Here is a 17,441-nt window from a genome sequence, read left to right as displayed (position 1 = left end):
TCAGGCATCTGCTGCATATAAATCCATCATTGGCATCAGGGGGCTCCCTATGGTACGCTCAGCCGAAAGCACAATCTTCCTACAGGTTCCAAGAGTGGCTGTTTCCACACCACACAGTATGCTCCCTGCCAATAAGCTCTGAGTGCAGCAGTTAGCTGGCCAGCCTGGTGGGGAATCTGAGGATGATGTCGAAGGCCGACCTGTAGTCGATGAATATCAGCCTGGCATATCAGCGCTGTCCGAGTTTTACTAATTATTATTATATTTGATTGATTGATTGATTGAATAGACAGAAATGTCTGTCATTTTAAAAGTGATCTGTGCAGGGAGGGGGTCAGGCCGCATTCCACGTTTGGGTGGCAGTGCTGTAGAAGGAGAATTTACACATATTTGTTTTGAATTAACAGATACTAGGCCTACTCTACCCAATGGATGTATTAACTATTCTACCTTACAGATTAATTTGAATGAATATAACACAATAAGTTCTGAATTGCAGGTTTAAACATTTACAGCTTTTTATTACAGCTAACTCATTTTCTATGCAAAGCAAGTGTCCTGTCTTGTGTCTTGCACAGAACATTCTCACCGAGCCTATGGTTTCTGTTTGCTCAAATGTTTAAAGGGTGTGTTTAGATATATGCATCTCATTCAAATAAGATGTGGTTCTCACTTCAGATCCACAGAGGCATATTTGACTGTTTCATTGACAACTAAGTGCAGGAGTTTGTTTTTGAAACCTGTAATTTCTATGGACAGCATACATAACCTATTTAGAGCTAAAACAGATGAATGGGCACATAACTCAGAAGGTCAGAAGGTAGTAGGCCTAGGCCTAGAAGTGGTCCCAGTCACATAATGGCAAAATGCATAAACATGTACATACTTGATTCTCAACTGTGAAATAATCTTGACTTGAGACAATAAAAATACACACTGCCATCTGCTGGTTTAAAATGTGATGTGCGGCAAGGCCATTGTCAATTTGTCTGTGGTTTTAGTTTTGCTTTTTAAGTGGTGCAACCACTTCCTTACGCAGCTTTGTGTGTCTGTGGGTGGCTGGCTGGCTGGCTGGCTGTGTCCGTCCCTGGCCGCGGGGCGGCTTGCCGGAACCGGGCCGGCACCCTGGGCGTGTTCCTGTGGGTCTGGAAGTATCGGGGACCCCCAGACGGAGTTGCACCACTTACTTCACACGGGTGTCATTTTTCTTTTATTTTTTCCTCAGTCAGCTAAAATACTCTGTGGGCGGGTCTTCAACGATCTTCAGTCGAGGAGACGGATGCTGCTATTGGCTATTGGAATTTGGAGGTCCGAGTCTCGCGGTAGTTTCGTGGCTTCGTGCCAAGTCTCGCGCCTCGCGGTAACACGGAATTGTAGCTGCATGCGCCATTACTACTAGAGCACGGAGGTACGCGGCAACGACGACAAGTCACGCTGAAGAGACTTTAAAACATCTTTCACTTTTAATTGAATCATTTCTGTTCCTTCTACAAGCGATTCAAATCAAGGTAATATTATGTTCATTATTATTGACTATAACGATGGAAAAGCATTGTCATCTTCCGTTAAACACAACCAAGGAAAACAAACACTGTTCCTCTTGTAGGCCGAAGGAAGACACTGTTACACTGACACTGGTGGCCTGGAGAATTCTGTGTTTAAATACAGTGAGTCAGGTTTGTGCGTTTGGGGATTTTAGAGTCTCTTAAGGTGTTTTCATCTTTTACACTTTTGACGTGACTTTAAAAGCTACGATAGATTGCCTCTGCGTTATGCTGATGCAGTGGCCCTTAATTAAAAGCGTAAATGATATATTTTGACGGGATATATCATGATTGTGCTGCTAAACAATGGCTGCAATGAGTGCAATCACGGAATTCGAAGGGTCACACATGTCTGTGTAACATTTGAGCTCGCTAGCAAGGATGCTAACTGGGTTAGCATGGGAATTGTGTTTATGTTGTGGTTTTTAGTTTGATGTTTTTGGTGGTTATAGCGGCGAGATTTATTTGTAATGTATTTTGCTTGTTGGTATCTAATGCAAACTGTCGTACGGACTACGGATTTCATTCTGGTTGTTTACATGTGTTTAACATATTAAAAACATGGCAACATGGTCTAACGGTCGGTTACATTTCTGGTACCACATTAACTAGTTGATGTAGCATTGAGGCTATCGATACTCAATGAGCATAGACATGATGATCTGTTATAACTTCCAATTCAGTCATTATGTTCATTCAGTATTTATTGTGTAATATTATTAATTAGTCAGTGTTAAATAATCTTTCATTCAGTATTCATTGTCATATTAATTCATGCTTTCTGTTTTGTGTCCATTAATTAATTCAGTAGTTGAGTCTCTGACAAGCCCCAGCATTAAAACAATATATAGACCAAATCAGAATGTTTGAATATTTAACAAAATATATATAAAATAAAGTGTCCAGAACATTAGAGAAAATCCATGATTGTATCACTATGATTTCCCATCCCTTGTAGAAACTTTCCTTGTCTATATGTGGGTGGTCCTAATTATTTAAGAGCAACTTATCCTGGGGAGTGTTTTGATCTTATCTGAGTTGCATTCAATCATTGTTGATTTGTTGTGGTGGGGGGCTCTTGTATCAGTGAGAACCAATCATAAAACAGGTTTATCAAAATGTGGGGCTATCATGATTGAAATGACATGATTGAGAAACAAAACTAAAGGGGTGAGAGGGGGGATTAACATTAACATCACCATACAATGGCCAGTCACAGCTTTTAGAGTTACGCTGTAGAATACACATTTTCTCCCATGGGGGAGGGGTGGGGGCATTCCCACACTATATTAGTTTACCTACTTTCTGAAGCATAGAGATGCATATCGAATCCTTATAATGGACTAAAGTGTATGTGTGTGTGTGTGTGTGTGTGTGTGTGTGTGTGTGCAGATCACTAGGTATCATGGCTGATGACCTGGACATTGAAGCGATGTTGGACGCTCCATATCGGAAGGTGGGTATCCTCACGCAGACACCTTAGTCAATCTACATACAACCAATCACAGAACCCCATGGAAAAAATAAATAAATGCATCAATAGGTTCACTAAACTATTGTTGTTGCCAGGCAACAAATAACATTCCAACCTGTAAACGAGGTGTTTCTCAATATCTGCACTTGTGTTCTCTTGAAATTATTAGACATTGTCTTCAAAGCCCAAATTCTGTTTCAGAATTCAGTAAGATAAGAGTTCAAATACCACAGGCTTTTAGATCACCACTTTTCTGATCACAACCAGTAATCGATTGATTACTGATTACTTTCCTAATAAATAACAGTTGAGGTGCAACAAACTTCTAATCCCAGACTGATTCTGAGAACGTGTTAAAGGTAGCGTTAAAGTGATATTGTTGTTAAAATAAGTGTTTAATAGCATTGTATTGTCATTGCAATATCATTGTCAGTGAGTGTTTGTTCAGTAACAGAATACCAATTCTATCCAATCAGGAGAACTAAAACTCTTTCCCCAAGCCAAGCACGCTATTTTGGCGGCGTTTCTCAGAATTGAGGGGATGTAAGGTGAGAGACGATGTTAGGAGCTCAATAACAAATTGGTGCGACCTCCTGTTTAGCATTTTAACGCTTCTGACGCTAGAGAAGGGGATGCACGAAAATGGCCGATTACTACTTCTGGTTCACAGAGCCTTCTTCACAGCCTTTTTTGTGCATTCTGTTGGCACTGCTGCTACAGCGCCACAGTCAATGGTGGCATGGAATCGGTTAAAGTACTGGATATACTCTGTTACTCTAGTAACAAACACTCTAGTCTAGCAATGCTTGCTATCAGAATATAGTCATTAGTCAGTGCCACCAGCACGGTTCTATTATCCCTGGAACGCTGCATATGTCTCCTCTGTCCATTCATTAAAGACATCTGGATATGCAGGCAAAAAACAAACAACTTGTTCAAAAAAATGGTAATAGCAGAGGTCAAGTATCAGTCACATGCCAAATGATGACATAATTTCACAGTGTTGTCCTAAACGACATGATCATGCATGGCTGACAGCTATAGTGACATGCTTATAGTCATAAGCATAGAAGAAACACATTGAAATAGCCCAGGTTTCAAATGGTAAAATACAACTGATCCTATAGTTCCCTTTCTTCTGTGACCAGAAAGAAGTTGCTAGTATTGAGAAACACCTGTGGTTTGGTAATGTTATGTTGTTAATGGCAACACAGTGTTAGACCACCCAGGAGTGACCTCACTAAAGTATAAAAAGAAATATGATTACAGAAGTGCTAATTGTGTTGTTAGCTCCATTAGCAGGGCATGTATAGTATCTATACATACTGGTTCTCAACATCAAGTTTGGGGACCACCAGTGGTCGAAATGGTACCATAGCAGATGTGTAACTCTGAGAATGACCCATAAGGGTCCATTTGTACACTCTTGCGTTACAATCACTCAGAGCGTATAAATGGATCCTTATGGGTCCATTTGGTTCCATTTGTACACAAGAGTTACAATATCAGGAACTATAGTGTAGATTGTGGTATCGGTCAAGTTCAACCTTTTTGATTTCAACAACCCCCAGTTTGATATGCATTAAACTAAATATTAAACCACGGGCCCACCACTTGATTTTTTTTTTAAATCTCTGACATCAATCTACATGGTAAAAATCCTCAGTGCTTACTTAACTCAGAGGGTGTACAAATGGATCCACGGTTCCATTACATTCTGGGGAGTTAACAGACCCGCAAGGATCCATTTGTGACCCCTGGCGGTCCCCGGGCATGTCGCTGAGAACCAGCGGTGTAGTATGAGCAGACTAATGTTGTTGTTGCTTGTGTTGCTCATGCTGCCTCCGTTTCCCTTTCAGCACTCTGATGAATAAATGCACATCTATCTTTCTTTGTAGACTTGCCTAACGATTTCTCACCTCTACTCCCCTGAATGCCAGTGTGATCTGTCAGAAACATGAAGGTAGTAAAAAAGCCCCCCCATCATGCATTGCTCTACTGTGGTCCCCATGGTAACATGACTGTGGTTCCCTTGGTAACTGTAAACTGTTGGGAAAGACCCTACACCCCCCTCAGAAGAAGAAAACAGAGCATCATCATGGGAGAGGATAATGATGATAATTCATTTTTTATTTTTTTTTAGAAAGCTGTGTGAGTGCATGGACTGTGAGTCTAAGTTGAACTGTGTAGAAGGTTAGTGGTAAGACATTACACTGCGTGATTCATTCTAGTTTAGCCTATATTGACGAACACTAATTCATAATCTGTCTGTACTGGATGTAAATATTCCATCAAAAGTAGTGAAGTCTAGAAATAACTCGTAATAATCAGGCACACACAAAAGAAGGCCCTCGTTATGTTTAATAACGGTGACAAGCAACTACGTTGTGTTTTCCAGAAGCTGTGAAGAAAAAACTAATCCAATCAATGATTAATTTTTATTTATTTAGTATTAGATTTTTTTAGTGAAATTACCTGTTGCAGCGCTAGTTTCATCGTAATTGCAGAACAGGGAAACAGCCAGATTGTTCAGAGATGAGCAGGCCTCACCACCAAGTTATTGTCTCCCTTTTAAGTACTCCGCAGGGATGCAAGATGGCATAACCCAATATGACCAACACAGCATCTGAGATAAAATCACAATTGAGTAATGTGGTTGCAGAACCACACCGTTACACAACTGGGATGCAGAATGGCACAATCAAGTGATATGTGGACACACCGGTGTTAACCGGTATCTGAAGCTGTTTAAACCACACAAACCCTAGCGTCCATATTCTGGGTGTGTCGTCATAGGTGAACATTCTGGAAAATAATATATATATAGGGTGCAAACAGTCTGTATGTCGGACTGCCTTACATCACAGGATGTAGGTTTCGTTGCTGCCGGTTGTCGTAGTCATTGTTGGAAAACCAACCTCACTGTCAGAAGGGGGATGTGTGCTTGGGGTCTTACCGTACATTAAAAAGCCTTGATGTAGCCAACAGAGATGAGTTAGCTCAGTCTTGGTGGTGTGTGTTGTAAAGGTGAGACTCAGTTGAAGTGACTGACTCCCTGTCTGCTTCAGGGCCGCTCAGAGGACTCCCACAGCCACAACAGCAGCAACCGCAGCGGCCCCGGAGATGTCTGAGTGAGCTGGAGTGCGGAGCGCTGGGCCTCCCCACTGCTGGAGCTCTCAGCTGGGCCGACTGTAGCCTGGGGACTGAATGCAGGGCCTGACTGTGTGTACTGTAGGACTTAAATGTGGGACGTTTGACCCTGACTGACACTTTTTAAAAAGACACTTTTGACAAGTAGATCTAAGACACCCCTCCCCTCCTCCCGAACTGTGTTTTTGAATAAGATTTATGATTTAATGCCTTTTATATTCTCTCCACCCCCCCTCCCCCTTCTCTGACACCGTGAATGTTTCCTCTTCATGCTGTTCTCTATCGACACCCATAGGACGACAAGAACCTCAGTCCTAATGGACAGGAACACAGCTCCAAGAGGTAACGATACACTCCCATCACATCACACCACAGTACTAGAGCCCCACCAATGATTGTTGGCTCTGACTCTAATACTTTGTCAATCATTAATCAATCAATACATTTTAATTGTTAGATAAAAGTTTTTTGACAACATTGTTTGAGCAACCAATGGAAATAAACGATGTCAGATAAAAAAACTAAAACCCATAAACGGAACTTAATTTTGTTTAACCACGTTGCTCTTCCAGGAAGAAGAGGAGCCGCAGTCGTAGCAGAGACAAGAAGCGGAGCAAGAGCAGAGAGAGGAGCCGAGACAGGAAGAGTGGTCACGACAGGAAGAAGAGCAGAAGCCGAGAACGCAAGAAGAGCAGAGGACGCAAGAGTCGTTCCAAGAGCCGAGAGCGCAGCGGCAGATACAGAGACCACCACAAGCCTGTCTTGTAAGTACTGAACCTTTCTATAGAGACCACCACAAGCCTGTCTTGTAAGTACTGAACCTGTCTATAGAGACCACCACAAGCCTGTCTTGCTCGTAAGCTTGTAGATTGCTTTTTTCGGCCGATATATCCGATCACCGATTAGTGGACAATCAAAAAGCCGATAGCCGATATTATAAGCCGATATGAATTTAAGAATTTACAGTAACACAAGAATTATTTTAAATGCATTGGAGAATATTTATCGCTTATAAAAAAGGAAGTGCAAGAAGCACCAACATCGTTTCAGTAACACTTCCCCCCCCCCCCCCCTCCATCAAATGCAGCTTTTTTAAAATTCAAGTGCAAACATGTACTGTAGCAGCATATATCATTTTTGCAATATCTATCTATCTGTGTGTGTGTGTGTGTGTGTGTGTGTGCGTGTGTGTGTGTGTGTGTGTGTGTGTGTGTAATTGTCCAGAACCGCCCCAAAAAGGCCTCTGCCCGGGCTCTGGACCGGGCCCATGTCCAGCGTCCATATATGGAGCTGGCCTGTTCTGACCTCACAGCACTCCATATTTGGGCATGCCTGACACAGAAGACAGAACTCCACAAGCTGGCTGCATATACTCCCTATTTGGGCATGCCTTACAAAGAACTCCATAAAAGGGAGACAGACATAATATCTGGGTGGGGCATTCATTTCCAACTTGCATCGTTCCAAGTAGGTCAGTGCCCAATGGGCTGTAGAGGCCCTACGGGCACCGTTCTAGTTTATCAAAATTGGTGATCTACAAGCCCACAGCACATTGCAGCATGACATGTTGAGAGCTTGTAGATCTGCTGCCCAAACTCTCCAAATCCATGTGATCTTGTTTTTACTCCACCACTGAAATTTGCCACTTTCAAGATCACTGGCCACTTTTTTAATGCATGTAGAATTTGTTTTTACCATTCATTTTATAGCAATAAAAGACAGCAATAAAAGACTATGTCTCAAAACACTGGCCAACAGTAAAATTATTGGCAACTAAATTAATAAAGCTGCTATAAGCAATAATATGTCAAAATTTAAATTTTTTGTATTCAGACAGCCAGCAATGGGTAAAACGCTCCCAAAAAAGTTCTGTGACACATCTAGGGGCCACAATTCAAAGATTTTCCTAGAAGCTTTGTCATTCGATTTGCCTGTCTACTTCCTGATTGGTTAGTCATTTCGACCAGGTTTTTTTTCGACCAATGACAAAGCTTCTAGCAACATCTTTGAATGCCGATTGTGGCCCCTAGATGTGTCACAGAAACTAGACATTTTTGGGAGCGTTTTACTCATCGCTGGCTGTCTGAATACCAAAAAATAAATAAAAAAACAAAGTCATTAAAATGTTGACATTATTGCTTATAGCAGCTTTAAGACTGACAATGCTACTGATTGGTTCATTCTTCACTGGCTTGCAGTTAGTTATTGCATATAGCCAAATGCAATAATCATATTAGGCTGGTCAGGATGGGGGAAAAAAGTTGTCCTTCAGTTGGCTGGCACACACACACACACACACACACACTACAGGCAATCAATAGACAATTTGTTACAGCTGTTGTTTGCAACGTTAGCAGGCAGCAGCTAGCTTGGCTAACGTAGTTCTACCACTGCTCTCTGTGACTCTGTCCCTCTCACGTGTGGATTTTATGGGAGAGACGTCAGTGCAGAGTGTGTCTCTGTAGAGTGGAGCCATGTCTACTCCTCCGGGGGTGGAGCACTGGGAGAGTCAGACACGCAGCTATACATCTCCTTACAACCATACTCTACCGGATTTTCAATGAAAGTGGTTGTTTCACCATGTTTGCGCATTTATGAGAAATATAATAATCGGCCGTTTTTTTTCCCGATTATTTGTTTTTAGCACCGATATTAATTAAAATCATGAATATCGAAGCCGATAATCGGCCGATCACTACTTTTTTCAGTGAAGCCATTTAGTCTAGTGGGAAATGGTCCTTTTTAGTACTTTTCTAAAGGAGGGTAGACTTAAACTGATTGTACTACAAGCCACAGTGTAAAACCAATGTGACCCATATTAACGGATGAAGGGCTGCAACTAACGATTATTTTCATAATCGATTCATCTGCCGATTATTTAAACGATTAATCGATTAATCGGATTATGACACTTATTTAGCTTATGACACTTATCACCTTAAAAATATATTTTAGGTTATTTTAGACATGCTCTAACTAACAAAACAATATAATTAATTCAAAAAATAATTTGATTAGCTGCTGATTAGGCTGCTATTCAAATAAAAGAAACACAATTAAAATTAATTCAAGCAACTCATGGTGTCTTTAGGCTTATTCTGACTGCATACATTTGATTAAAGAATAGCTACACGTGTCGGTCTAGAAGGAACAGTACTCTGAACTCAAATAGGTCATTTAAAAATAAATATTCAAGCCATATGTTTTGTTCTTGATACTATAATCGTTATGTGTCATATTTTGCTTTGCAGTCGCTACTGTGCAACTATCATCATATTGTAAGGGAAGAGAGATGGCTCACTCCTCTTTAGTTTAGTTACACTTAACACTGGAAAAACTAGTGATTAGTTGCTGATTCGATTACTAAATTAGTTGACAACTAATTGAATAATCGATTCGATTACGATTAATCGTTGCAGCCCTAGGATGAATGCAAATGCATAACAGTCATTGTAACTGACTGTCTGTCCATTTGTCTGTCTGCCCAGTCGTAAGAGGTCCAGGAGTCGTAGTCCGTTCAGGAAAGAGAAGAGTCCAATCAGGTGAGTTCAAAATTGATCATAAATAAGTTAGACCTTTATTGATACCTCTGGGGAAATTCATAAGTCCTATAAGTATAAAATATCATTGATGAGAAAAAAAAAATTACTCCCAAGTACCCATATACAAGATGTAAACTGTGTGTGTGTGTGTGTGTGTGTGTGAGAAACAGGCAGCCGATAGACAACCTGACTCCAGAGGAGAGGGATGCCAGGACTGTGTTCTGTATGCAGCTGGCTGCAAGGATACGACCCCGTGACCTGGAAGAGTTCTTCTCTGCTGTAGGAAAGGTTAGTCAACTGTTAAACAACTAGTTGGTCAGCACGGGATAAAAGGCAGGTGGGGTCTTTGTCACTGTCTGAAACTCTACTTATCAGTAGGCCTAAGAGCCACTAATACAGAGTAACGCTGAGAGAGCATGTTCTCAGTCCTCTCAACATGTGTTATTTTCTCCTGGTAAAGCATCTGGTGACTCCCGTCGGAGGAGACACGTGGCTGTCAGACATGTTGTACAGTTCATCGTTCCTTCAAGATGAATTGACAGAACGACTTGAAACAAGACATGACTAGTGATGGCCAGTTATAGAAATGTAACCAGTAACAACCAGTAACCGTTAGGCTTTACCGGCGATTACTTACCAATTACTATGTAATGCGACATGTAATTAATTAATGTAACATAGTTCAAATTAAATGTATGTAGTTTCACCCAGCCTATTCTCATTTCTGAGGAGAAAAGTTTGCTAACGACCTAAAGCAGAGTGTGTCAATAGGGCGGGACTGTTTGTATTTACTTTACCCCCCTGAAGCAGTCTTGTTTGGTAATACATCAAATGTTTTGTCGTCTTTCAGGTGCGTGACGTGAGAATGATCTCAGACAGGAACTCTCGCAGGTCAAAGGGCATTGCCTACATTGAGTTTGTGGAGGCCAACTCGGTCCCCCTGGCCATCGGCCTGTCTGGACAGAGACTTCTGGGAGTGCCCATCATAGTACAAGCCTCACAGGTACATATGACGCACACAACACTGTCAGCTTGAAAGTATATTGCATATGTTGCATAATATTGTAGGAACATCATACAATGATAAACATGCAATTCTACTGTGTGTGTCTCCAGGCAGAGAAGAACAGAGCAGCAGCCATGGCTAATAACCTTCAGAAAGGCAGTACAGGTCCTATGAGGCTGTATGTCGGTTCACTGCACTTCAACATTACTGAGGACATGCTGAGGGGAATATTTGAACCTTTTGGACGGGTATGCACACACACACACACACACACACACACACACACACACAACTGTAATAGTGTACTGTACAGTATGTATGATTGCTCAGTGTGTCAGTGACCTTTCACATCGTTTTCAGATCGAGAGCATCCAGCTGATGAATGACACAGAGACAAATCGCTCTAAAGGCTACGGCTTCATCACTGTGAGTCTTCATCACTTTCATCAATACCTTTTTATTTATTTTCTCGGTAGCACTGACACTTAAGTAATTTCAAGTAATATGAAATGGTAACGGTAGCCTTAAAACACACGGTAGGCCACCACTGGGGATTTATTCAGACACGAAACATAGAATAAGTGCCAGTAGAAACATAAGAGAAGAGGAAATACTCCAGACGACTACACAAATACACGCACTCAACCTGTTCTCACATGGAGCAGCCCCACCTGTTTCTAGTCTAATTTCTCAACATACTTGAAATAGTTGTCACACTAGAATGTCGGCGCAACAACTGCTCTGCTCTGTTGTGTCAATGAGTAAACTATTCCTATTTAATTTTTTCTGAATGGGAAGAGGAGTACTAGTTTTGGTTCACCTAATCTCCAGTTTTGGTTGCACCAGAATAATTTCTAATTTGCACTTGCACAAACGCTCTAGTCCCAATTATAGTTTGAATTTACACAGATTAAAGATTTGGATATTTTGCGACCAAAACAGTCACAATGTCGAGCCCAGTATTTCAGTGTTTTAATGTAGGTGAATATTCTTTTCGTAAGGCTTTAAACGCTTATGAATTATGAGGTAAATAAATGGTGCATATTTAATCTGAAGTTCATGAATTATTTCTTAGAGTCAGTTACTGTTGTGTAGGAGAATCTGGGTTAATAATTGGAGGTTATTGGCTGAGTGAAAGTGTGTGTCGTGTATCGTTTTCAGACTGAGTGTGTGTGTGTTGTGTGTGTTTGTGTATCAGTTTTCAGACTCCTGAGAGTGAGTGTGTGCTGTTGTATATCAGTTTTCAGACTCGGAGTGCGCTAAGAAAGCTTTAGAACAGCTCAACGGCTTTGAACTTGCGGGGCGACCCATGAAGGTGGGCCACGTGACCGAGAGGACGGACGGCTCCGCCGCCTCTTCCTTCCTTGACTCTGACGAACTGGAACGCACCGGCATAGACCTGGGCACCACCGGAAGGCTGCAGCTGATGGCCAGACTGGCTGAGGGTTAGTATACTGGTTTGCTCATTAACATAGACCTGGAAGACTGCAGCTGATGGCCAGACTGACTGAGGGTTAGTTCCATCATGTAGGGCTGTCACGATTACACATTTTACTTGCCGATTAACCCATTCTGACCTGAGATCAGATTCTAAAAATGTCTTCTACATCCTGACAGTTTTCTGAAAAAGCTATGTTTCTTCGATTTATAAAAAAATAGCAGACCTACAAGCTCGTAGCGTGCCACTCGGTGGCGCGCTATGAGCTGACAATTATGAGTTATCTCAAATAATTGGGTGATTATGTAATGTAATGGAATGATTGTTAGTATTATATTGCTGTCTGGCTGAATAAACCCTGTGTGTTGCAAGTACAGATTTAAGTGTGTGTGTGTGTGTGTATGTATTGTAGGTACAGGCCTCCAGATGCCACCTGCAGCACAACAGGCCTTACAGATGAGTGGAGCGATCGCTTTAGGAGTCATGGCTGCTGCGTCAGGTACATCCATACATAACTCGGACCTGCCAACCTGCACGCATTTTGTTTACCAACCACGCAATTCTAGGTGTCTATACGCAGGCACGAACTGCACAATGACAACTACGCAATTTCGGGGGATGCAGGGTGAAATTCAGTGAAACTATAACTGCTTCTGCCAGAAATAGTTGAGGGAATCCTAAGCACAAGCCTACGGGTAAAATCCGGTGAAATTAGCCCCCAATGGCTTCTGCCAGAAATATGGCATTTGGCTCGTAGTGAACTCCGGCAGCCTGATTGAATGCAGAGCTCTGCATGAGCTCAGCTCATCAGCTGTAACACTGTCTTACACAGATAGATTAATATTAGTTTACATACAACTTCTAACCGTGCGCATAGGGTCTGTGCGCCAGAACGTGCACAACAACACACAGACACTGTGCACTGAGCAGTGCAGTGAGATTGCATGCCATGCACTCAAACTGTAATATGTGAATGTTCTGTGTCGTCTATCTTATCAACTATGAGTAGCCTATGGGAATGGATATACAGACTAGGCTGTATAATAATGAATTTAATTAATTCACATGCATGGTCTATCAATAGCCTATGTGAATGAATATGCATATCGTTCATTCTGTCACTCAGTCACTGGGGATAGACAGCCTGTGCTTCGACATTTACACTTATATGTATTGATAGACTGTAGCGTTAACTCAGTCTGAGCAAGTACAGTAAAATACTCTTATTAGTGCAATGTACTGCAATTCTGGTGTGAAACATAACCTCCCCTAAAAAAAAGACATGCAGGGCACCCAAATTTGCGGCCTGCAAATACCATTATAGCTCAACTTTAAAACCTTACGCTGAATCACAGTATTGTCATAATCGGTGTAAGATTAGCATATTATTGTGTAAACACACTGTTTGTGTAAATGATTATTTAGGCAGTATTTTAACTGACTAATGCTTTTGTGTGTGTGTCTGTCTAGCTGCTATGAACCAAGGCATGAACCAAGGAATGAACCAAGGAATGGGCAACATGGGCAATATGGGCAACATGGGCAATATGGGCAACATGAACATGGGCAACATGAATATGAACAACATGAACATGGGCAACATGAATATGAACATGAATTCCGCCATGAATTCTGCCATGAATTCCGCCATGAACTCCGCTATGAACTCTGCCATGAACCTGCCGTCTCAACCTCTGGCCACACACTGCTTCCAGCTGTCCAACATGTTCAACCCCAACAAGTACGTGTGTGTGTGCGCGCCTAAAGCAGGCTTTCTCAAAGTTGGTGCCGCAGAATACTTTTGGCATATATTTGGCATTTATCCATACCACTTCAGTTTTACCACTTAGAGTAGAGCCTCTATACTTAGTAAGACGGACCACCAAACCTCATTGCGAAAAATAACCGATCTACAAGCGCACAACGAGTCACATTGTGGGCATGTAGATCTGCTATTCATGTTTTTGGTGAATGTTCCCTCCAGAATAGGGGATGATGGGGTTCAAGTGGTTAAATGTCAAGTATAAAGTTATTTTCCATCTGTCGTAATGGAAACTACTATTCTCTCAAGTTTTCTTTGACATATAAATAATGTAATTCAGGGGTGCCTTGGATGAAAATGTTGTTTACAGGGTTGCCCTGAGCCAAAAAGGTTTGAGAATCACTGGTCTAAAAGCTGATTCATACTCTGTTGCACGACAGCATTGTGTGGCAAAAATGGCCGACCTACAGGCTCGCAAAGCGTTGTGAACGCGACACTTTGTGAACTCGTGGGTCGGCTGTTCTTGGTACAGCACAAGCAAAGAGGCAAAACCTCATATACCTGGTAGTAAACGATTTAGTGGATTATTTTGAAAGCGAGACTATTTTTATATCCACAGTTCTATATGGAAAAATTGCTTCTTCCAAAGCAACAAATGAATATGGTATATTGGGGAGGATCTTAGGACAGGGTGTGGGGTACCTGTGTACTCTGATTGGTTGTGAACATGACGAAAGTATGAACACTCAAATCATAAAGCAAAAGTTTTACCGTAACTGTCTACATGTGTACCTGGCTGTCGTAGTAACATCTACCCTGTGTGTTTCAGTGAGTCTGCTCCAGGGTGGGATGTGGACATCATGCATGATGTCATTGAGGAGTGTAACAAACATGGAGGTGTGATTCATATCTATGTGGACAGGAACTCCACTGAGGTACGCAACTAGTACTACTGATGACCTGACGAGCTATGAGCACCTATGTTTATATATTTCAGGGCTCAGTTTTTTTTCTTTTTTTTTTTTTTAATTGGGAGCATTGTCTCCCAATTTAAAAGTGTTGGTGCACAAACAAATGTAGGAACACCCTCCAACATTTAAAGAGCACAATATGTAATTGGTGCTCAAAAACATAATGGTATGTTTTACAGGTAATATAAAATGGGCAAAGTAGCCTTAAATGCATGGTAGACCTGCACCAGGGCTGTATACAATATCAATTATATCCTGGGGCCAGGAATGAAAAGCTAGTGTCCTGTCTGTCTCTCATCCATCTCATCAGTGAGAAAGCCATCAAACATGACCAGAGGAAGTGTTTTTTATTTGTCCACCTTCATAGCCCATTTGATTAACATTATTTGAATTTCTGAGTTATAATGATTGCAATGTAAATATTTGTAACAACTTAAAATATACAACAGCTACAAATGCATTGTAGCTTTGTATCTTTTGCATCTGCCTGTGTAAACGCAGCATAACGTAGTAGAGTAGAGACATCTGCACCCCCTGCCCACCAACCTACATCTCCAGGTGCTCCTTTTGAGAACTAGCCCAAAATAGTTATGTGCCCCCCTGGTTATATTGTTTTCCAGTGAATCCTCTTAACATGGATGTGTTATATTGTTTTTCAGTGAATCCTCTAACATGGATGTGTTATATTGTCTTCCAGGGTAACGTCTACGTGAAGTGTCCCACAATTCCCTCTGCCATGGCAGCCGTTAACGGCTTACATGGGCGCTACTTTGCTGGTAAGACATCCCATAATATATCACCATGAGCTTTAAGCACTAACCTCTCGTATGAATGGAAAGTTTCATTTTACAATCTCTTTGTATGATGAAGAGCAGCCTGTTGAACCAGTGAGATTGACTGTAAACCTTCAGACGGTGCACACGTGATGATAATAATAATACAGGTGTATATGAAATAAATGGAGAATAACACTGTTGGTGTGAAATAATCTCAGCTAGTGAGTACAACAAGACCCCATCTACTCTACCTTGTATGTCCTTGAATGTTTTAAATGCATTTTATGCCCAATTTATAGCAAAAGCAGTGAATCTACAAGTTCACAACATGTCGTCATGTGACTTGATGGAAACTTGTAGATCTGCTATTTTGACAATTTAAGAAAATGTAAGATTTTGAAAATGATCATGTTTTTGACACGCCCAAAATGAGGAGGATGTATTAGCTTGTGACTAAATGACTACATTGGAACGCTGTTCAGGAGTTTGTGTTCTTTTGAATAATATTTCATATTTGTGTTTTACAGGCAAGATGATCACTGCTTCATACGTACCTCTGCCAACCTATCACAACCTGTTCCCTGACTCTGTCACAGCCACGCAGCTCCTAATCCCGCCCCCACGACGGTGATCTCACCTGTAAAATCACACCGTCCCCGGACAACCATTGGACACTGGACTTATGAGCCCTCCCCTTTCTCTTTTATTTTTTTGTCCCTATTGGCTGATTCCTCTGACTGACAGTGTGGGTGTTGATTTTTTTAATCTCCCCCCCCCCCCCCCCCCAGGGGGGAGAGGAAGTAGTTTAGGTCACTTCCTATTTTTAATGCTAAAGAGTCTTCTCTCCCCCTGCCCCAAGAACTTTCTAGTGGACGCACGCACGCACGCACGCGCACACACACACACACACACATACACATTACTATACTTGTGAGGATTTACAAATTTTAAGACGTCATCTAAAATAGCAGAAGAATTGCTGATCTGCAAGCCTGTCGTGAGCGATAACTCCCAATGCCATCCCCTAAACCTCCTTGTGGGGGCGTTCACAAGTATAGTTATGCAAGTACACACACACACACACACACACATACATGCATACAGAGGGTGGGAGTTATTTAGTATTTTGGTTGTGTGGCTCCGGAACCATTTCCTGTTTTTTGTAAAATGTCCTCAGTTGTATTTCTCGTTTGCTAATTAGTGGCGCCGGGCCGGAGCCAGCAGCGGGCCCCGCCCATATTGTCGTCCAATGATTAAGCTCCATGAGCTCCTCAGAGGCTGGCAGTCCAGAGGAAGATGAAGAAGAAGAAGATATTGTCGCGATGGTTTAATTGCGTTGTTGATCGGTATTTAACGATCTGTTTTTTCTAATCAAGCATTTGATTTTGTAAAAATCCTTGATTAAATTTTATTTTAAAGTCTGACTTTTTAATTAAGTATAGCCTATACTACAATCCAATCATTGAAACTATAAGTGTGATACTTCTATGAATGTATTTCTGATGTCATTTGAACGAGGAAGGTTCAGATAATGTACATTTATTATAAATATGTAATTGAACAATACGGGATAGCTAAAGATGTTTTCCTAAACATGTGAATTTAGTTTCAGATAATGGATGAAGAAGCGCTGCATGGGTCTGTAATTATGTCAAACTGTGAACAGTTGCTCTTTGGAGAGGGTTTAGTTTCAGGACAAGACTTTTAAGTTCCTTCATTTTCTAGTGGGGGAAAAATAAGTTGGTGAACTTTAAGATGGTCCAAGACCAAGGCAGCTC

At 41.5% G+C, this 17,441-nt stretch overlaps 1 protein-coding gene across 5 annotated transcripts; it reads left to right on the top strand.

The window, feature by feature from the left end:
• Window positions 1-1,322: 1,322 nt before the first annotated feature.
• Window positions 1,323-17,084, top strand: LOC306930223 (RNA-binding protein 39-like). 5 transcript variants are annotated; one of them, XM_079511058.1, is made up of 16 exons: window positions 1,323-1,508; window positions 1,607-1,667; window positions 2,937-3,000; window positions 6,464-6,510; window positions 6,741-6,932; window positions 9,657-9,710; window positions 9,881-9,998; window positions 10,561-10,713; window positions 10,827-10,964; window positions 11,077-11,142; window positions 11,957-12,161; window positions 12,567-12,653; window positions 13,625-13,895; window positions 14,746-14,851; window positions 15,585-15,663; window positions 16,191-17,084. In XM_079511058.1, exons 3-16 carry the CDS (start codon window positions 2,950-2,952, stop codon window positions 16,292-16,294), a joined length of 1,671 nt encoding a protein of 556 aa, XP_079367184.1. In that variant the 5' UTR covers window positions 1,323-1,508; window positions 1,607-1,667; window positions 2,937-2,949; the 3' UTR covers window positions 16,295-17,084. The 5 variants fall into 5 exon arrangements, with proteins under 5 accessions (XP_079367184.1, XP_079367185.1, XP_079367183.1 ...); XM_079511059.1 differs by lacking the exon at window positions 1,607-1,667 and having other exon boundaries at window positions 2,945-3,000; XM_079511057.1 differs by lacking the exon at window positions 1,607-1,667 and having other exon boundaries at window positions 1,324-1,508.
• Window positions 17,085-17,441: the final 357 nt, after the last annotated feature.

This window comes from Electrona antarctica (genome assembly GCF_951216825.1).
Source record: "Electrona antarctica genome assembly, chromosome: 9".
NCBI lineage: Eukaryota > Metazoa > Chordata > Actinopteri > Myctophiformes > Myctophidae > Electrona > Electrona antarctica.
The sequence above is the reverse complement of the archived record's forward strand: the minus strand, read 5'-3'. Positions and strand labels throughout refer to the sequence as shown.